This window comes from Oncorhynchus clarkii, chromosome 22 (assembly GCF_045791955.1).
Source record: "Oncorhynchus clarkii lewisi isolate Uvic-CL-2024 chromosome 22, UVic_Ocla_1.0, whole genome shotgun sequence".
Lineage (NCBI taxonomy): Eukaryota > Metazoa > Chordata > Actinopteri > Salmoniformes > Salmonidae > Oncorhynchus > Oncorhynchus clarkii.
The window spans coordinates 22,498,529-22,516,434 of record NC_092168.1 but is presented as its reverse complement, the minus strand read 5'-3'; the positions used below and the strand labels follow the sequence as shown (position 1 = coordinate 22,516,434).

Sequence of the window (17,906 nt, the reverse complement as noted above, 5' to 3'; positions counted from 1 at the left end):
CCTAGACCCTGCCACATACGTCTTTCGTTTGAGCCGTTGAATTGCATCTCTACTTTGTCTCTATACTGACGCTTTGCTTGCTTGATTGCCTTGCAGAGGGAATAGCTACACTGTTTGTATTCATTCATGTTTCCAGTCACCTCCCCATGATTAAAAGCGGTGGTTCGCACTTTCAGTTTTGCGCGAATGCTGCCATTAATCCATGGTTTCTGGTTAGGGAAGGTTTTAATAGTCACAGTGGGTACAACATCACTGATGCACTTGCTAATAAACTCACTCACTGAGTCAGCGTAGACGTCAATGTTGTTGTCTGAGGCTACCCGGAACATATCCCAGTCCACGTGATCTAAGCAATCTAGAAGCGTGGAATCCGATTCGTCAGACCAGCGTTGGATAGACCTGAGCACGGCCGTTTCCTGTTTTAGTTTCTGTCTATAGGCTGGGAGCAACAAAATGGAGTCATGGTCAGATTTGCCGAAGGGAGGACGGGGGAGGGCTTTGTATGCATCGCGGAAGTTAGAGTAGCAATGATCCAGAATGCTACCAGCTCGTGTTGCGCATTTGATATGCTGACAGAATTTAGGAAGCCTTGTTCTCAGATTAGCTTTTTTTTTTTTTAAATCTCCAGTTACAATAAATGCTGCCTCAGGATATATGGTTTCCAGTCTACATAGAGTCCAGTGAAGTTCTTTCAGGGCCATCAAGGTATCTGCTTGGGGGGGATATACACATCTGTGACTATAATCAAAGAGAATTCTCTTGGTAGATAATGCGGTCGGCATTTGATTGTAAGGAATTCTAGGTCAGGTGAACAAAAGTTTGTTTGTTCATGTGTAACTCAGTGTTGTTGTTTTTGTCGCACTGCTTTGCTTTATCTTGGCCAGGTCACAGTTGTAAATGAGAATTTGATCTCAACTGGCCTACCTGGTTAAATAAAGTTGAAAAAATACAAAATAAATACAAATAAAAGGACTTGAGTTCCTGTATGTTGTTATGATTACACTATGAGTCGTTAATCATAAGGCATACACCCCCACCCTTCTTACCAGAGAGATGCTTTTAGGTGTCGGTGCGATGCGTGAAGAAACCGGGTGGCTGTACCGACTGACAACATATCCCGAGTGAGCCATGTTTCCGTGAAGCAGAGAATGTTACAATCTCTGATGTCTCTCTGGAAGGCAATTCCAGCCCTAATCTCATCCTCCTTGTTGTCTAGAGATTGGACATTGGCGAGTAATATGCTCAGAAGCGGTGGATGGTGTGCTCGCCTTCCAAGTCTGACCAGTAGGACGCTCTGTCGGCCTCTGGGAAAAGATCCCATGTCCAGGGTGGAGGTCCGAACACAGGATCCGCTTCGGGAAAGTTGTATTCCTGGTCGTAATGTTGGTACGTTGACGTCACTTTTATATGCAATAGTTCTTCCCGGCTGTATGTAATAACACTTGAGATTTTCTGGGCAAACAATGTAAGAAAAATGAATTACTGCACAGGTTCCTAAGAACCTGAAGCGAGGCGACCATCTCTGTCTACGCCATTGTTGCAGTGTGCAGTGTGTGTGTGTGTGTGTGTGTGTGTGTGTGTATATACTCACGGTACGGTGTGAGATCCACTTCTCGTGGCAGTACTCCTGGGTTCCTCCCAACTCAGTAGTCAGTTGTGTCCGGTCTATGTAGGAGTGGAGCTCAGTCACAGAACTCAGCATAATCATCTACACAAGCAACAATTTAGGATAGAAAAACGTAATGGTGAAGTAATGACAATAATACAAAAGTCAGTCTATGAATGTGTGCGCGTCTGTAGACTGCTGTCTGTACCTACCGGCACCTTCATCTTGAACTCATCCTTGTTGAACTTGAACAAGATGTCTGAGAGTGTCCTCTGGAATAAGGTGGTGGGCCTCAATACCAGAACTAACTGCAGGTTCCCTGGGAACGAACCCTACACACAGAGAGAGGGGAGGAAAGGTAGGGGGGAGGGGAGGGGAGGGGAGAAAGATGGATGAACAGAGAACTGGGAGGACTTCAAAAATACAGGAGTAGACAGCAACCACCATAGCTCTCAGTCTAGACAACCCACTAGCAAGAGACATCATGTACACACACACACACACACACACACACACACACACACACACACACACACACACACACACACACACACACACACACACACACACACACACACACACACACACACACTTTAATGGTAGAATAAAGCTGACAGACAGGGACTATTAAAAAGCAGACCCCCAGACATTATAATCAGGAGCTAAATTAGCATACAGTGTACATCCCTGAAGCTAGTTCTGGTGAGGTAAGACTCAAACTGTACACATAAAGACACAGCAAGATCAATATTATGGCTTTAGCCGGCGGTGGAGACAAACTCCCATTACTGAATTAATGCGTAAGCTAATGTAGTGCACACACACACAGGTTTGATTGATTGGAGAGAGACAGAACGCTGGCCTAAGCAGAAATGACAGATCTAAGACTCTGCCTCATTAACAAACAACCAGTAGGGAATACACAAACTTAATGGAATTAATGAATCAATAAACTGTTCCTCTCTGCAGCCCAACTAGAGAGAGCTCTTAATGACCTCTGACACTGCAGGACAGTCACTATGAAAGGGACTGGCCATTCACTAGCAACGTACCCTTCAAAACCCAAACATCCAATGGAGACAAGCAAGGAAGAGGAAGAAATTAATGTAATGGTATTCAGTAGAAGTTGGTTTGAAAAAGGTGGTTGGGTGGATTTTGGAGACAGTATATATAAGGAACAAGTCTGACTCCCAGATGAGAGTTGTAACCATTCGACCGTAACCTTCTGACTGGACTTGTGGTCATAGCCCACTGGTTCTGGTCGAAAACAGTAGACGCAGACAGGCGCGCACACACACACACACACACACACACACACACACACACACACACACACACACACACACACACACACACACACACACACACACACACACACACACACACACACACACACACACACACACACACACAAGGCTGGTGAGTGAGAGTGTAGACAGTATGTCTCTTGGGAGTGAGTGAAACCACAGTAACCCTATAGGTTTTTAATTAGGGACCACACCATAAACAACTGCTGCTTTCTCCCCCAGTCTGAAAACCACCCATGCATGGCAATGCACTACACTCATTAAAACACAGACACACACAGACAGACAAAGAAGCACAGTATACACAAAGATGTACACACCCACACACACGCAAACAAAAACATTGGATACAGTGAGGAAAAAAAGTATTTGATCCTCTGCTGATTTTGTACGTTTGCTCACTGACAAAGAAATGATCGGTCTATACTTTTAATGGTAGGTTTATTTGAACAGTGAGAGACAGAATAACAACAAAAAAATCCAGAAAAGCGCATGTCAAAAATGCTATAAATTGATTTGCATTTTAATGAGGGAAATAAGTATTTGACCCCTCTGCAAAACATGACTTAGTACTTGGTGGCAAAACCCTTGGTTTTGGTGGCAATCACAGTTAGACGTTTCTTGTAGTTGGCTACCAAGGTTTGTACACATCTCAGGAGGGATTTTGTCCCACTCCTCTTTGCAGATCTTCTCCAAGTCATTAAGGTTTTGAGGCTGACGTTTGGCAACTCGAACCTTCAGCTCCCTCCACAGATGTTCTATGGGATTATGGTCTGGAGACTGGCTAGGCCACTCCAGGACTTTAATGTCCTTCTTCCTGAGCCACTCCTTTGTTGCCTTGGCCGTGTGTTTTGGGTCATTGTCATGCTGGAATACCCATCCATGACCCATTTTCAATGCCGTGGCTGAGGGAAGGAGGTTCTCACCCAAGATTTGACGGTACAGGCCCCGTCCATCGTCCCTTTGATGCGGTGAAGTTGTCCTGTCCTTTAGCAGAAAAACACCCCCAAAGCATAACGTTTCCACCTCCATGTTTGAAGGTGGGGATGGTGTTCTTGGGGTCATAGGCAGCACTCCTCCTCCTCCAAACACGGCGAGTTGAGTTGATGCCAAAGAGCTCCATTTTGATCTCATCTGACCACAACACAACAAACGTACAAAATCAGCAGGGGATCAAATACTTTTTTCCCTCACTGTACATATACCCACAAAGCCACAACAAAGAGGTGAATGATAGTTGAGGCTATACAATGACTAATGTGAGACAACACCCCCCCCCCTCACAGTTCACGCTCCAACTCAGTACCTGTTAACACGCATTTGTGTTGTTTATCTTCATATGATTTATCATTAGGTCTTCAATAGTTGTGATAGTACCGGCTCAACTCATGCCAGCATTCACTACTGTTCATTACACGGCCTGTGTGTGTGTGTGCGGCATTTAGCAGTGCGGTGAAACTATCCAGAACAGGCGACTGTTCTGGCGGTGACTGAGTGCCTCCCATTACCAGCCTGTCAGGCTGTAACGTCCCCCCCTTGTGGGATTAATAAAGCTTGATTCAATTTGAAATGAGGGAGGGAGCATTCCAGGTCCCAGTGGAGTCTGGGGGTTCATATTCATCTCTCTATATATCTTCCTCTGTCTAGGAAATCATCTCTCTCCCTCACATTCTCTTCAGTTCAGTGAAACTCTATGATGAGGCTTTCGTGTCAATAACTGAGAACCCATAGACCTATACTTATTTCCCCTCTGTGTGTGTGAGACAGCTGTGTGGACAGCTGTCCACATAACTGTGGTGCTGAAACCAAGAATGCAGTCATATGGGGTTAAACAGCACTTAGGATATAGGTATTGATTCAAATCAATACGAATCATGCGGGTCCGTATTGTTGCTTACTTAATAAAGTTCTGAAGGATCTTATAAGTGGTGTTGAACAAAGATAAAGCCATTGGAAATCCTGTGCTATTAATGGACGAACCAGAAAGTGCTCAAACCATGTATCAACTCAGCACAAATAAACAAACACACTTTGAAAGCTAATCACCAAAGCAGAGAGAATATCCCTCACAGCTCACACACTGCATTCAGCTGCCAGCAAGCTGCCATCAAGCAGGAAACAGTGAGTTGTGACTGGAGAGGAAACAACAGGCTGTGTTTTCTAAGAGGAAGAGAAAGAGAGAAAAGACTCCCTCGATCATCTTTTCATTTTTTGTATCCTTCTTTTACACATTCTCCTCATTCCGAACCACAAACGCCTAAGGGATAGAGCAATGGAAAGATAAGGGGTGATATACAGATCTGCTATATGCGCACGCGTTGATGTGGCTGCAAGGCGTGCGTTGGTATGATTCTGAACAGTCATATCTGGCAACAATGACAAGAAGATGACATGTGGGGAATCGTAGGTGGCTCGTTTCAGCTCCTTGTATTTTGTTATTGATGTCTTGTCTTGTTTTGAGGTGTTTGACTGATGTCAAGTCTATGCTAATACGGCAAAAATGTGCTAGTTAGCTAACTAACAACTGTAACGATGTATTTGAGTGACAAGTGATCATTGTGCAAATGTGTTTGTTTTCAACAAACATTTGGAGATGAAATATAGTTGACCTGTTATGAACAATCTAAGCCAACCCTGTCTGCACTGCCGCACACGTTGGTTTTGTTGCTAAACTACCAACACGTCGATCTTAGTTTGATCACTCTGTTGTCACAAAGGTATTTAGCAAAATGCAAAATGTAGTGTATTCGAGGTTTAAAAAGGCTTCTAAAGTTGGTCATTTCCTCTTTAAAATGTCAGACTTAATTTATCGTAACAACCCCTACACAAATGTCCATTAAAGAGCGACCGCCCCTAAAAAGCAACTTCTCTTTTTGAAAACAGGCTGTTGCATCAATATAAGTCAGAAACATTCATTATTCTAATGTCAAAATTGACTACAAGTTCGAATAGGATAATTTTGGTCAGAGTCAGTCTCACTCAAAACTGTGATTTACGAGATGATAGGAAAAAAAGGTACTGTAACAGAATGAGGGGTACCGTAACAGAATGAAGGGTTCCCGTAACAGAATGAAGGGTTCCGTAACAGAATGAAGCGTTCCCGTAACAGAATGAAGGGTTCCCGTAACAGAACGAAGGGTTCCTGTAACAGAATGAAGGGTTCCCCTAACAGAATGAAGGGTTCCTGTAACAGAATGAAGGGTTCCTTTAACAGAATGAAGGGTTCCCGTAACAGAATGAAGGGTTCCCGTAACAGAATGACGGGTACCATAACAGAATGAAGGGTCCCTGGAACAGAATGAAGGGTTCCCGTAACAGAATGAAGGGTACCGTAACAGTATGAAGGGTTCCGTAACAGAATGAAGGGTTCCGTAACAGAATGAAGGGTACCGTAACAGAATGAAGGGTTCCTGTAACAGAATGAAGGGTTCCGTAACAGAATGAAGGGGACCGTAACAGTATGAAGGGTTCCGTAACAGAATGAAGGGTTCCCGTAACAGAATGAAGGGTCCCTGGAACAGAATGAAGGGTTCCCGTAACAGAATGACGGGTACCATACCAGTTTTCCTAGGTTGGGAATATTTTAATCCTGCCCACATGCCCACACCTGGCAGCACCCACACCAGGCAGCACCCAATCAATTCGGCGTGCAGCTGCACATTGTATGTGATTGTAATGCCCGTGGTCAATTTGGTGTGACATTTAATTTCCATATGGGGCTAGTTAGGGACCATCAGTAAATTAAACAATGTATGTGGGACAATATTTTAAAAGGTCAATAGCTCCAAATTTCAATGACTTAAAAACCTCAAACCAACTATAAATTGTAGAAATTCATATACAAATATTGAAAGCATTTAATGAGACAACTAAAATATGTGCAACATGAACATATTGTACCATTTACATTGTGTTATTTATTGACTGTCCCTAACTATACCCAGAGATAGGCTATCCAAAGTCAAACCAACTTTGCCAAATGAAGAGAGAGAGAAGGGATGAAGGAAGATGTGAACAAAGAGATCGTAGCTGAAATAAAGAGAGTGAAATGAGGAGAGAGAGTTTAGTGGGTTGGAGAGAGATACAACAGCTACCTCATCACTACCACAGCATGGGAAACACACAGACCTAATATTTCTTTCCATCTTTATCCATTAAAGTCAGTGTCAGTGTTTTTCCTATAGAGTGAGTTTATCTACAAATGTTCTATACAGTATTCATCAAAACATGGATTACAGTGTGAAACTGAAAAGACACTCATTGTCATATCCTTCCAGCATGCTTTGTTGTAATGTGGGGAGAACACTTCTCTCATTGCTCTCTTGTCCTCTTTGTTTTGGCTGTTTGTTCTGCCCCCACGGCAGGGGAGTATAGGCTGGTGGGCTGAATAGGCTGGTGCCTGTGTGTGTTTATGTGTAGGTGAGGGGGGGGGGGGATATTTCATATCTGCCCCCTAGGGCAGTTGTGATATTAATCCCTACTTTGTGGAGCTCTGAGAAGAGGAGGGGTTGTTCTGACACCTCTTGTCTGCCAAACCCCCTCTGCCCTCGGGCTGACAGTGTAAGGATGAGGCCTCACAAAACTGGTGCTCCACTCAACACATGATTAAAGAAATGTATTTCACACACACAGATGCATAGACACAAAAGACAGACTCCCCCTTATAGAGCCAGACACACACACGCGCTCGGTTACTTACTGCAATGCGGAGCAGGGTCCCCTTGACGGCCGCCCATCGGTCCTGCCGCCGGTCAATCACCAGGATAAAACCCACTCCTGCCGCAGACAGACTGGAAAAAAGAGATGGGATCCCGGTCAACACAACCACTAACACCTGACCCCACTGCACACATGACCATAACAAGACCGCAGATGGAGACTGGAGAGAGGGGAATAAGGTTCAGTAGGACCACAGTGACTGGACATGACCAGAGAATAAATGAACAGGGAACCACAATGGTGAGAGAGGATAGAGATGAGTGTCACTAGTATGTCTAGTACTGGATGTCCCATGCTGCTCAGTTGGTAGAGCATGGCGCTTGCAATGGCAGGGTTGTGGGTTCAATTCCCACTGGGGGACAAGTATGAAATGTATACAATCTACTGTCTCTGGAAAAGAGCGTCTGATAAATATTAAAATGTTAAATGTAAAAATGTATCTATCAGTCAGGCCTGAGTAAAGACCTACCCTCAGCTTGGTGCACTTATGTACAGGCAAGGTAAAGATGCTTTAAAAACCCTGTCCTAGGGTTTGTTCAACTATACACACCTTCAAGATACTGGTCCAATCCACACAGATAAAGAGTTGTAAGGTCAGCGTCCTAAAACCGCTGTAGTCTTATGAGAGGGGTTCAGGTAGAGGAATCAAAGTCAATCCCACATGTAGCCAGTCAGAAGAATCAACTATACACACACCTTCTAGAGGTGACACAAATACTCACACCTCAGCAGCAAAACACACACACACACACACTGCCTGGTCACAGCAAACTGATGAACAGAATGTCTCCACTCCTACTCACACGACAACAACTCTGCTATTCCAAATCCTCCAATAGAGAAAAAGGGATAAATAATTCCATATTGAAACTGGAGAGAAGAGAGGAAAATAGATGCCTTAGAGTCAGATCTGCCTGTGTTGTGTTGGAGGGAGAGCAAGACAGTCACAGAAACCAGCCACTGCCACTGCACTGATCAACCAATGATGTGCCAGGAACTGCCGTGCCACTAGCCAATCCTAGCTTGGCCAAGAGGTGACAGACAGCCCCGGGGGCCAGTCAGCAGACCTGGGGATGTGAGGGAGGGGATGGGCTGATGGAGAGGAGGGGAGCTGCATTCTCTCCCTCCCTCCCACCTGCTCAAGCGTTCAAAAGAGCAGACCGGTTCTTTTTTAGCAGCAGAGAAGGAGGAGGGGAGAGAGAGGGATGGATGAAAAAAAATGAGAGAGAAAAGGAAGAGAGATGGTCTAGTACTGGGACCTTTATGAGGACTGAACTGGTTTAGTGATTTATACTGAAAGACAGTATGAGAGGAAGAGAGGGGGGAGAGAGAGAGACGAGGGAAAGTCGGGCATAGAGAGATAGTATAGATTGTAATAAACTAGGCTTGCTACTTAGTCTTAGAACACAAAGAATCACATACACAAGTATGGCCAAAAGTACGTGGACACCTGCTCGTCGAACATCTCATTCCAAAATTATGGGCATTAATATGGAATTGGCCTCCCCTTCGCTGCTATAACAGTCTCCACTCTTCTGTGAAGGCTTTCCACTAGATGTTGGAACAAGTTGGGGACTTGTGTCCATTCAGCCACAAGAGCATTAGTGAGGTTGGGCACTGATGTTGATTGATTAGGCCTGGCTCGCAGTCGGTGTTCCAATTCCTCCCAAAGGTGTTCGATGGGGTTGAGGTCAGGGCTCTGTGCAGGCCAGTCAAGTTCTTCCACACCGTTCTCAACAAACCATTTATGTATGGACCTTGCTTTGTGCACGGGGGCATTGTCATGCTGAAACAGGAAAGGGCCTTCCAAAAACTGTTGCCACAAAGTTGGAAGCACAGAATCGTCTAGAATATCATTGTATGCTCAAGATTTCCCTTGACTGGAACTAAAGGGCCTAGCCTGAACCATGAAAAACAGCCCCAAACCATTATTCCTCCTCCACCAAACTTGACAGTTGGTACTATGTATTGGGGCAGGTAGCGTTCTCCTGGCATCCGCCAAACTTAGATTCGTCCACCGGACTGTCAGATGGTGAAGTGCGATTTACCAACCCGAGTGGTGCAGCGGTCTAAGGCACTGCATCTTAGTTCAAGAGGCGTCACTACAGTCCCTGGCTTGAATCCAGGCTGTATCACATCTGGCCGTGTTTGGGAGTCCCATAGGGCGGCACACAATCGACCCAGCATCTTCCGGGTTTGGCTGGGGTAGGCCGTCATTATAAATAAGAATTTGTTCTTTAACTAACTTGCCTAGTTAAATAAAGGTTCAATAAATAATAGATAATAATAATTCCCAGAGAACGTGCTTTGGCTACTCCAGAGTCTAATGGCGGCGAGCTTTACACCACTCCAGCCAATGCTTGGCATTGTGCATGGTGATCTTAGGCTTGTGTGCGACTGCTCGGCCATGGAAACTCATTTCATGATGCTCCTGATAACAGTTATTGTACTGACGTTGCTTCCAGAGGCAGTTTGGAACTTGGTAGTGACTGTTGGAACCGAGGACCGACAATTTTCACCTGACAACCACTTCTCGGCTGAGCCGTGGTTGCTTCTAGACGTTTCCACTTCACAATAACAGCACCTACAGTTGACCGGGGAAGCTCTAGCAGGGCAGACATTTGACAAACAAACTTGTTGTAAAGGTGGCATCCTATGACGCTGCCACGTTGAAAGTCACTGAGCTCTTCAGTAAGGCCATTCTACTGCCAGTGTTTGTCGATGGAGATTGCATGGCGGTGTCCTCGATTTTATACACCTGTCGGCAACAGGTGTGGCGGAAATAGCCGATCCACTAATTTGAAGGGGTGTCCACATTCACTAATCAAAAGTATGTACAATTTCAGGGTTCAGATTTTAAAAAAACTGCCAGAAAGGGTGATCTATATACAGAGGAATTAATTCACCACTTCTAGGATATGATTGTTTCTGCCATACAAGCAGTTTCTGCAACACACACTCGCACAGCTGAATGGACACAGAAACATATTGAGCAATAATGAATGTGAAATTAGATTAATTTAAATATTCATGGTGGAGTTTATAATTGATTTGTGAAGGAGTTTAAATAATTTGATTTATTGCGGCGGTTGTCTGATGCTGGTGGAACCCCTGTTGTGGAATGGGATTGCTTAAAACACAATTTCTGCACGGGCGTGCACAAGCACAAGCACACACACACAAGCGCACACACACACACACACACACACACACACACACACACACACACACACACACACACACACACACACACACACACACACACACACACACACACACACACACACACACACACACACACACACACAGCTCCCCCTCTATGTCATACTCCACCCCTTCTAACTGCCTGAAGCCAGGCAGGCTGTAAATCAAATTAAAAACAGATTAAAAAAAGCTCTTAAAAGAGCTCTTCAAGTTTCAGTCACTCTCAAATCCTCCTGTCAAGGTTCTACCTCAACCTGCAACCACTCTGAACTAGACCCAGAGAGGTTTGGAGAGAGCAAGAGCGAGAGAGAAACCTGGTCTGCCCAAGGACACAGGCTGCTAATTAATTTAGTGAGTGTTTGGCGATCCGCAGTGTAAACAGGCTTTTCCCACCGGAGGCGAAAAAGGGATTCGGATACGGATAAATTCCATGCCTCATCGGCAGACCAGGAACAGGAAAATTAACTCAAAATTGGGAATGCCTTCAAAAGGAATTTGAAACTGTGGAATTTTATGCACACGCAGTCCCCCTCCAAAAACCTTCATTTTAAATGATTTTCATGAATATATATATTTATCAAAATGTGGAACATATTGAATAGTTCTGTATTCAAGGTCAAGACACACACACACACACACACACACACAAAACCGCCCTGAGGAATTCCTGGCCATCTGTCCATCTGCTCTGAGCAGCTTTAGCCTCAGGCCCTTTCTATCAGCTCAACTTTGACTTTTTGTAAGGTTGTGATGTCAGCAGTGACCTCAAAGAGTCACAGGAAGGAAGCCATGCAGGGGTTGCAACACAGCTATTCTACACCAGTTTAGAATGTGATGTGAATATGTGGACCAGGTGTGTAAGTGGTTTCAACCCTGTATGTGAATATGTGAACCAGGTGTGTAAGTGGTTTCAACCCTGTATGTGAATATGTGAACCAGGTGTGTAAGTGGTTTCAACCCTGTATGTGAATATGTGAACCAGGTGTGTAAGTGGTTTCAACCCTGTATGTGAATATGTGAACCAGGTGTGTAAGTGGTTTCAACCCTGTATGTGAATATGTGAACCAGGTGTGTAAGTGGTTTCAACCCTGTATGTGAATATGTGAACCAGGTGTGTAAGTGGTTTCAAGCCTGTACGCCACGATTAGGTGCAGGAGTAGGTGTAAGAGCTTCTCTGTTGGCTGGTGTATTCACGCGCATGTACTGCAGCTCAGCTGTCTACATGCGTTATTCAAACTTAAACAGTCAGGACCACTGCAGTTTCTATTTTAGACCCACTACATGCCTCAACGGACAAGGATGGAGTGAGGAAGATAAGAATGAGTGAGAAAATAGCTATACAAGGAAGGAAGGGTATCTGGAGAAACAGAGAGAATGGGGCAAAGGATGAGAAGAGAAACGGAAGACGGGGGAAAAAAGAGGGAAAGGATGGCAGAAATCCCTGTGAGGAGGATATTGAGAAGATGGGGGGCGGGGGTCATTTATTCTCCCCCCTCCCCCATCACCAGTCTCTCAGTACACAAAGACATTCTGCAGTAATATGATTACAGGCTGGGGCTATTGCATTGGCCAGCTAATTAGGGGAATGCATTGAGATCTCCTCTCCTCCCTCTCTACTAAGAGATCTCTACAGGGGACCGCCCAGACACAGCCATTTACATAACACTCTCACTGACACACTAAACACAAGACTAAGAAGACGATACAGGAACAATGGTTGAGGTTAGGATTGGGGGAGATCAGTGGTTAAAGGGTTCTACCTCAAGCAGCATGCAGTGCATATGACCCTCTCATGACACCTGCTGGCTATATCTATACAGCAGTCAATAAGAGCTGAGGATAACACACTTGGTTTGCACTGAAAATATGTGGTATACCATGAGCTGAACCAGCAATATAAACAATGTTGTATGGCAGGGGTAGGAAACCCTGTTCCTGGAGTGCTGCAGTACTGCATGATTTTGTTCCAACTAGGTGCCAAACCTGACCAACTGAGCCAAGTGATCAGTTCAGGGATTGCCTAAATTCAACACAATTGGTCTTCCAGGTCAGTTAAAACATGAAGTGTCTGCAGCACTCCAGCAACAGGGTGTCCTAATCCCTGTTGTATGGTGAACAAGGAAGTTTATGGTCCCAGAATCTTTTAACGTGTCTGTTTTCAGCGTTCAACACCATAGTACCCTCAAAGCTCATCACTAAGCTAAGGATCCTGGGACTAAACACCTCCCTCTGCAACTGGATCCTGGACTTCCTGACGGGCCGCCCCCAGGTGGTGAGGGTAGTTAGCAACACATCTGCCACACTGATCCTCAACACTGGAGCTCCACAGGGGTGCGTGCTCAGTCCCCTCCTGTACTCCCTGTTCCCCCACGACTGCATGGCCAAACACGACTCCAACACCATCATTAAGTTTGCAGACGACACAACAGTGGTAGGCCTGATCACCGACAACACTGAGACAGCCTATAGGGACGAGGTCAGAGACCTGGCCGTGTGGTGCCAGAATAACAACCTATCCCTCAACGTAGCCAAGACTAAGGAGATGATTGTGGACTACAGGAAAAGGAGGACCAAGTAAGCCCCCATTCTCATCAACGGGGCTGTAGTGGAGCAGGTTGAGAGCTTCAAGTTCCTCGGTGTCCACATCAACAACAAACTAGAATGGTCCAAACACACCAAGACAGTCGTGAAGAGGGCACGACAAAGCATATTCCCCCTCAGGAAACAAAAATATATGGCATGGGTCCTGAGATCCTCAAAAGGTTCTACAGCTGCACCATAGAGAGCATCACTACCTGGTAGGCCATTGCTCGGCCTCTGACCGCAAGGCACTACAGAAGGTAGTGCGTACGGCCCAGTACATTACTGGGGCTAAGCTGCCTGCCATCCAGGACCTCTACACCAGGCGGTGTCAGAGGAAGGCCCTAAAGATTGTCAAAGACCCCAGCCACCCCAGTCAGACTGTTCTCTCTACTAAAGCACGGCAAGTGGTACCAGAACACCAAGTCAAGGACCAAAAGGCTTCTCAACAGTTTTTACCCCCAAGCCATAAGACTCCTGGACAGGTAATCAAATGGCTACCCAGACTATTTGCATTGTGTGCCCTCCCCAACCCCCTAGACCCTCTTTTCACGCTGCTGCTACTCTCTGTTTATCATATATGCATAGCCACTTTAACTATACATTCATGTACATACTACCTCATTTGGACCGACCAACCAGTGCTCCCGCACATTGGCTAACCGGGCTATCTGCATTGTGTCCCGCCATCCACCAACCCCTCTTTTACACTACTGCGACTCTCTGTTCATCATATATGCATAGTCACTTTAACCATATCTACATGTACATACTACCTCAATCAGCCTGACTAACCGGTGTCTGTATGTAGCCTCGCTACTTTTATAGCCTTGCTACTGTATATAGCCTGTCTGTATATACTGTTGTTTTATTTCTTTACCTACCTATTATTCACCTAATACCTTTTTTGCACTATTGGTTAGAGTCTGTAAGTAAGCTTTTTACTGTAAGTATTCGGCACACGTGACAAATAAACTTTGATTTGATTTAATACCATTCACTTCATAGTTAAGAACCCTATAACAATATGACCATGTAGACATGTTCAAATACATGCAACTTAAACGTTTTAAATCACAACATTTCGATCTGAAATCTTATGGACATCAGAGCAATGTTGAGGGAATTATATTTGAGTCAGAAAATGATACTCATATGATAGCTAAGATATAAAAAACCTTGCAGAAAGCCTATCCAACTGACAATCTCTTAGAAAAAAATATAAACTATTGGAACCAAGACCTAAAAATAACTCTTTATTGCCACAAGATGGAGGGAGTGTTGGAACATAACGAACGACAGCTAACGAACATCTACGCTTAATCAAATACAAACTATGTTCAGAATGTATTATACATGAGACAAAATTTGTGGATGAATCAAATGCGTTATTAATTTACATATTGAAAAAATATGGGCTACAGAGAGAAACAACACAGCATATGAAACATATGAAATAGTCTTACAAGCAGTGGAAATGGAAGCAGGTCTGAGCAGGTCTGATGTCATCGATTTGTGTGTGTCGATTTGTATATTGACTATATAATGGTTTATATTGCTAATAAAGCATTTATAATCTTACACACACAAAAATAAGTTTAAGCTGCAGTAGATGTTATCAAATTCTACATTCATCTGATTTCTCCTAAATTCCTCCTAGCATGTTCAATATTAATCTGCCTCTCCTTAGTTCCCTTCCTGTAAAATAGACTGGTTACCATGGGAATAATACATGTAGGGAGCTCGGACACAGGAAGTGTCTGAAGAAGCAATGGTGTGTATGTGGTATGTAGAATCTCACCTGGGGATGCTGGTCAGGTATGTGAGCACGTTGTGGAACTCCCTCTCCTGGATTTCTCCGAATGCAGGAAACTCTGGGAACACAATGATGGGGCTGCCGTTCTGCCCTCGGCCCCCTGGGAAAGAGTCATAGAAGAGTTAAGAAACAGAGAGTTCACTGGAACTGAGAAGACTCAGTCACATTCCTTTGTAATTAGCTTGACACGACTTCAACAAGGATTACCACAAGAGGGCGCCAGTGGAACTGGCAAACCAGACTGTTTTGATAAGGCGATAGGTTCAAGTGAGAGAGAAAGAAAGCAACACACGGCGAAAAAGAGAGAGAGGAGGGCGAGAAAGACGGGTACCTTCTGCAGTATTTAAACACACACCGACATACACTTAGAAAATGGGGGAAATAGTCACACAAACACACATGCCTGTGACCAGCTATACTATTAGCCCATGTGATGAGAATATTAATGTCTGCTTTTCCCTCTTCTATTATCACCCTAGCAACAGCAAATGCTCGTCATCGTTTCACTGTCTGTTTTGACTCTCCTGCATCTGAGAAGAGGCAACCTCTCCGCAAAATGGACGCCGACAGGCAGAGAACAGTCCCCAAGGTGACCTTCCATGCAAAGCATAGAGGGGGACAGAGAGGGGGGAAAGTGTGTGTGTGTTGGGGGTGGGGGTAATCTATTCAATGAGGTGAATGCAGTGGTGAAGGAATCAATGCCAAAATAATATCCGTTATATTATCCATTTTGTTTTTCAATTAAGAAACATTTGTGGAAGTCTGCTCACAAGCCTAGTTGATTTCCGTAAAGCTTCTAGTATGCATGCAGTACAGACACACTGAATTGACAAGACAACTGGAAAAACAGAAACTCTATATTTGGCTCATACGCAACAGAAACTGATAAACACATATGTAAATACACACTAAACAAACACAGAGTCGTGAAGAAAATGAGCCCCAGTGTACAGTAGCCGGACTAACACGCATGAAAAAAATGATGAGCAGGAAAACAGGAGAGGAAAAATTTGAATGGCAAATCTGAGGGGTGAAGCAGACAGTTCATCTGAACTATATCAGGTAGAAGAACAGTACGGTCCTGTTATAGCAGACATCTGTATTATGGCAAGCAGACAGGCAGAGACATAGACAGGAAGTGTTACCTGAGAGGTAGGCAAACTGCTTCCTGAGGTCAGGGGTGATGTCGATGGCACAGAGGGGACTGCTCTCCTGCTGCATGATCTCATCTGGAGGAGCAGCAGAGCAACAACACAGTCAGAGTCACAGTCAGGACAAAACATATCGCATTGAATGAAAGAACCATCGCAAAAGTATGAAAGAGCTAGACATACAAAAACAGAACATTAAGTTATTACAGCATGTATAGACGTTATGAGCAGTACAGACGTGCAGAATAGTGAACAAATAATCATCTGAAACGCAGACCAGAGAGCAGAATGCTACAAATGCTTTGGGTCCTGACCCACCATTAATGAAACAAGTTTTCAGATAAAAGCCACAGCCATTCACTGCCTTCCCAGCTCTATCCCCCACGAACTGCCATCATTGGTATTCAAATCATTTGATAATGGGCCTCCCTTGCAGGGCTCAGCATAGCCCCAGCCAGGCAGCCCCAGCCAGGTAGCCCCAGCCAGGCAGCCCCAGCCAGGTAGCCCCAGCCAGGCAGCCCCAGCCAGGTAGCCCCAGCCAGGCAGCCCCAGCCAGGTAGCCCCAGCCAGGTAGCCCCAGCCAGGCAGCCCCAGCCAGGTAGCCCCAGCCAGGCAGCCCCAGCCAGGTAGCCCCAGCCAGGCAGCCCCAGCCAGGCAGTGAAGGTGGAGATGGGGTGACAAGACATGCTGCTTTGAGGCCCAGGTCAGCAGTGAGGGAATGGCTACAGTAGGTTCCTAATCATTGCTGGTATACAGGAACAAAAGTAGTTCAGAGACACTGACACAGCCCCAAATCACCCATTCTTCAGTCAGCATATTTCTACCTAGAAATGCAATTTCCTAAAAGCGGAACAGACTTCTTTCAATCACAGGAGGTTGGTGGCAGCTTAATTGGGGAGGACAGGCTTGTGGTAATGGCTGGAGCGGCATCAGTGGAGTGGTATCAAATACAAAACACATGGTTTGATGCCATTCCATTTACTCCGTTCCAGCCATTATTATGAGCTGTCCTCCCATCCGCAGCCGCCACTGGTATCGTTATTGTTCTGTAGTACCTGAAGGTGTGTACTGCCTCTATTACTAATATGCGGTATATGTCCAGTTCACAGGATATGTGTAGCTGTTGGCTAATATTTCTGTTGTCCATTTGTAATAATAAGGATATCTGGTAGCATAATACTCTATCAATTATTTATTTCTATATTATACAGTATAATCCACCTCACTCTAAGGATTATACCATACTTGTGCTGACTTTGCTGTGAGGGGTTTGGGGTTGAATCGGTATCAATGATTTACCAGAAGAGCAGTTGAGCTGAACTATTGACCAGGAGTCTCTAGTCTCTGTAACTGTGTACAAATAGCTCTAGTTTGGTATGCTAGTAGGTTGCAACTGTATAATATACAAATAAATAATTGATAAGAGTATTACAATAAAGTGAGCCTGTGCGTATGTGTGTTCACATCCTGTCCCTGGATGACATACATTCATAGCATGGATCCTAGAAACTCAAACAAGATGG

General features: G+C 44.8%; 1 protein-coding gene across 21 annotated transcripts in view; it reads right to left on the bottom strand.

Moving 5' to 3' along the window:
* LOC139380607 (guanine nucleotide exchange factor DBS-like) overlaps nucleotides 1–17,906 on the bottom strand; it is a 64,498-nt gene that overhangs the window by 19,372 nt on the left and 27,220 nt on the right. For all 21 annotated transcript variants that reach the window (XM_071123462.1, XM_071123463.1, XM_071123452.1 and 18 more), the window contains exons 2-6: nucleotides 16,378–16,461; nucleotides 15,218–15,332; nucleotides 7,613–7,703; nucleotides 1,819–1,938; nucleotides 1,592–1,708 (exon numbers count right to left, since the gene is read on the bottom strand). In XM_071123462.1, coding sequence (XP_070979563.1) covers nucleotides 1,592–1,708; nucleotides 1,819–1,938; nucleotides 7,613–7,703; nucleotides 15,218–15,332; nucleotides 16,378–16,461 — 527 coding nt within the window. The remainder of the gene's footprint in view (nucleotides 1–1,591; nucleotides 1,709–1,818; nucleotides 1,939–7,612; nucleotides 7,704–15,217; nucleotides 15,333–16,377; nucleotides 16,462–17,906) is intronic.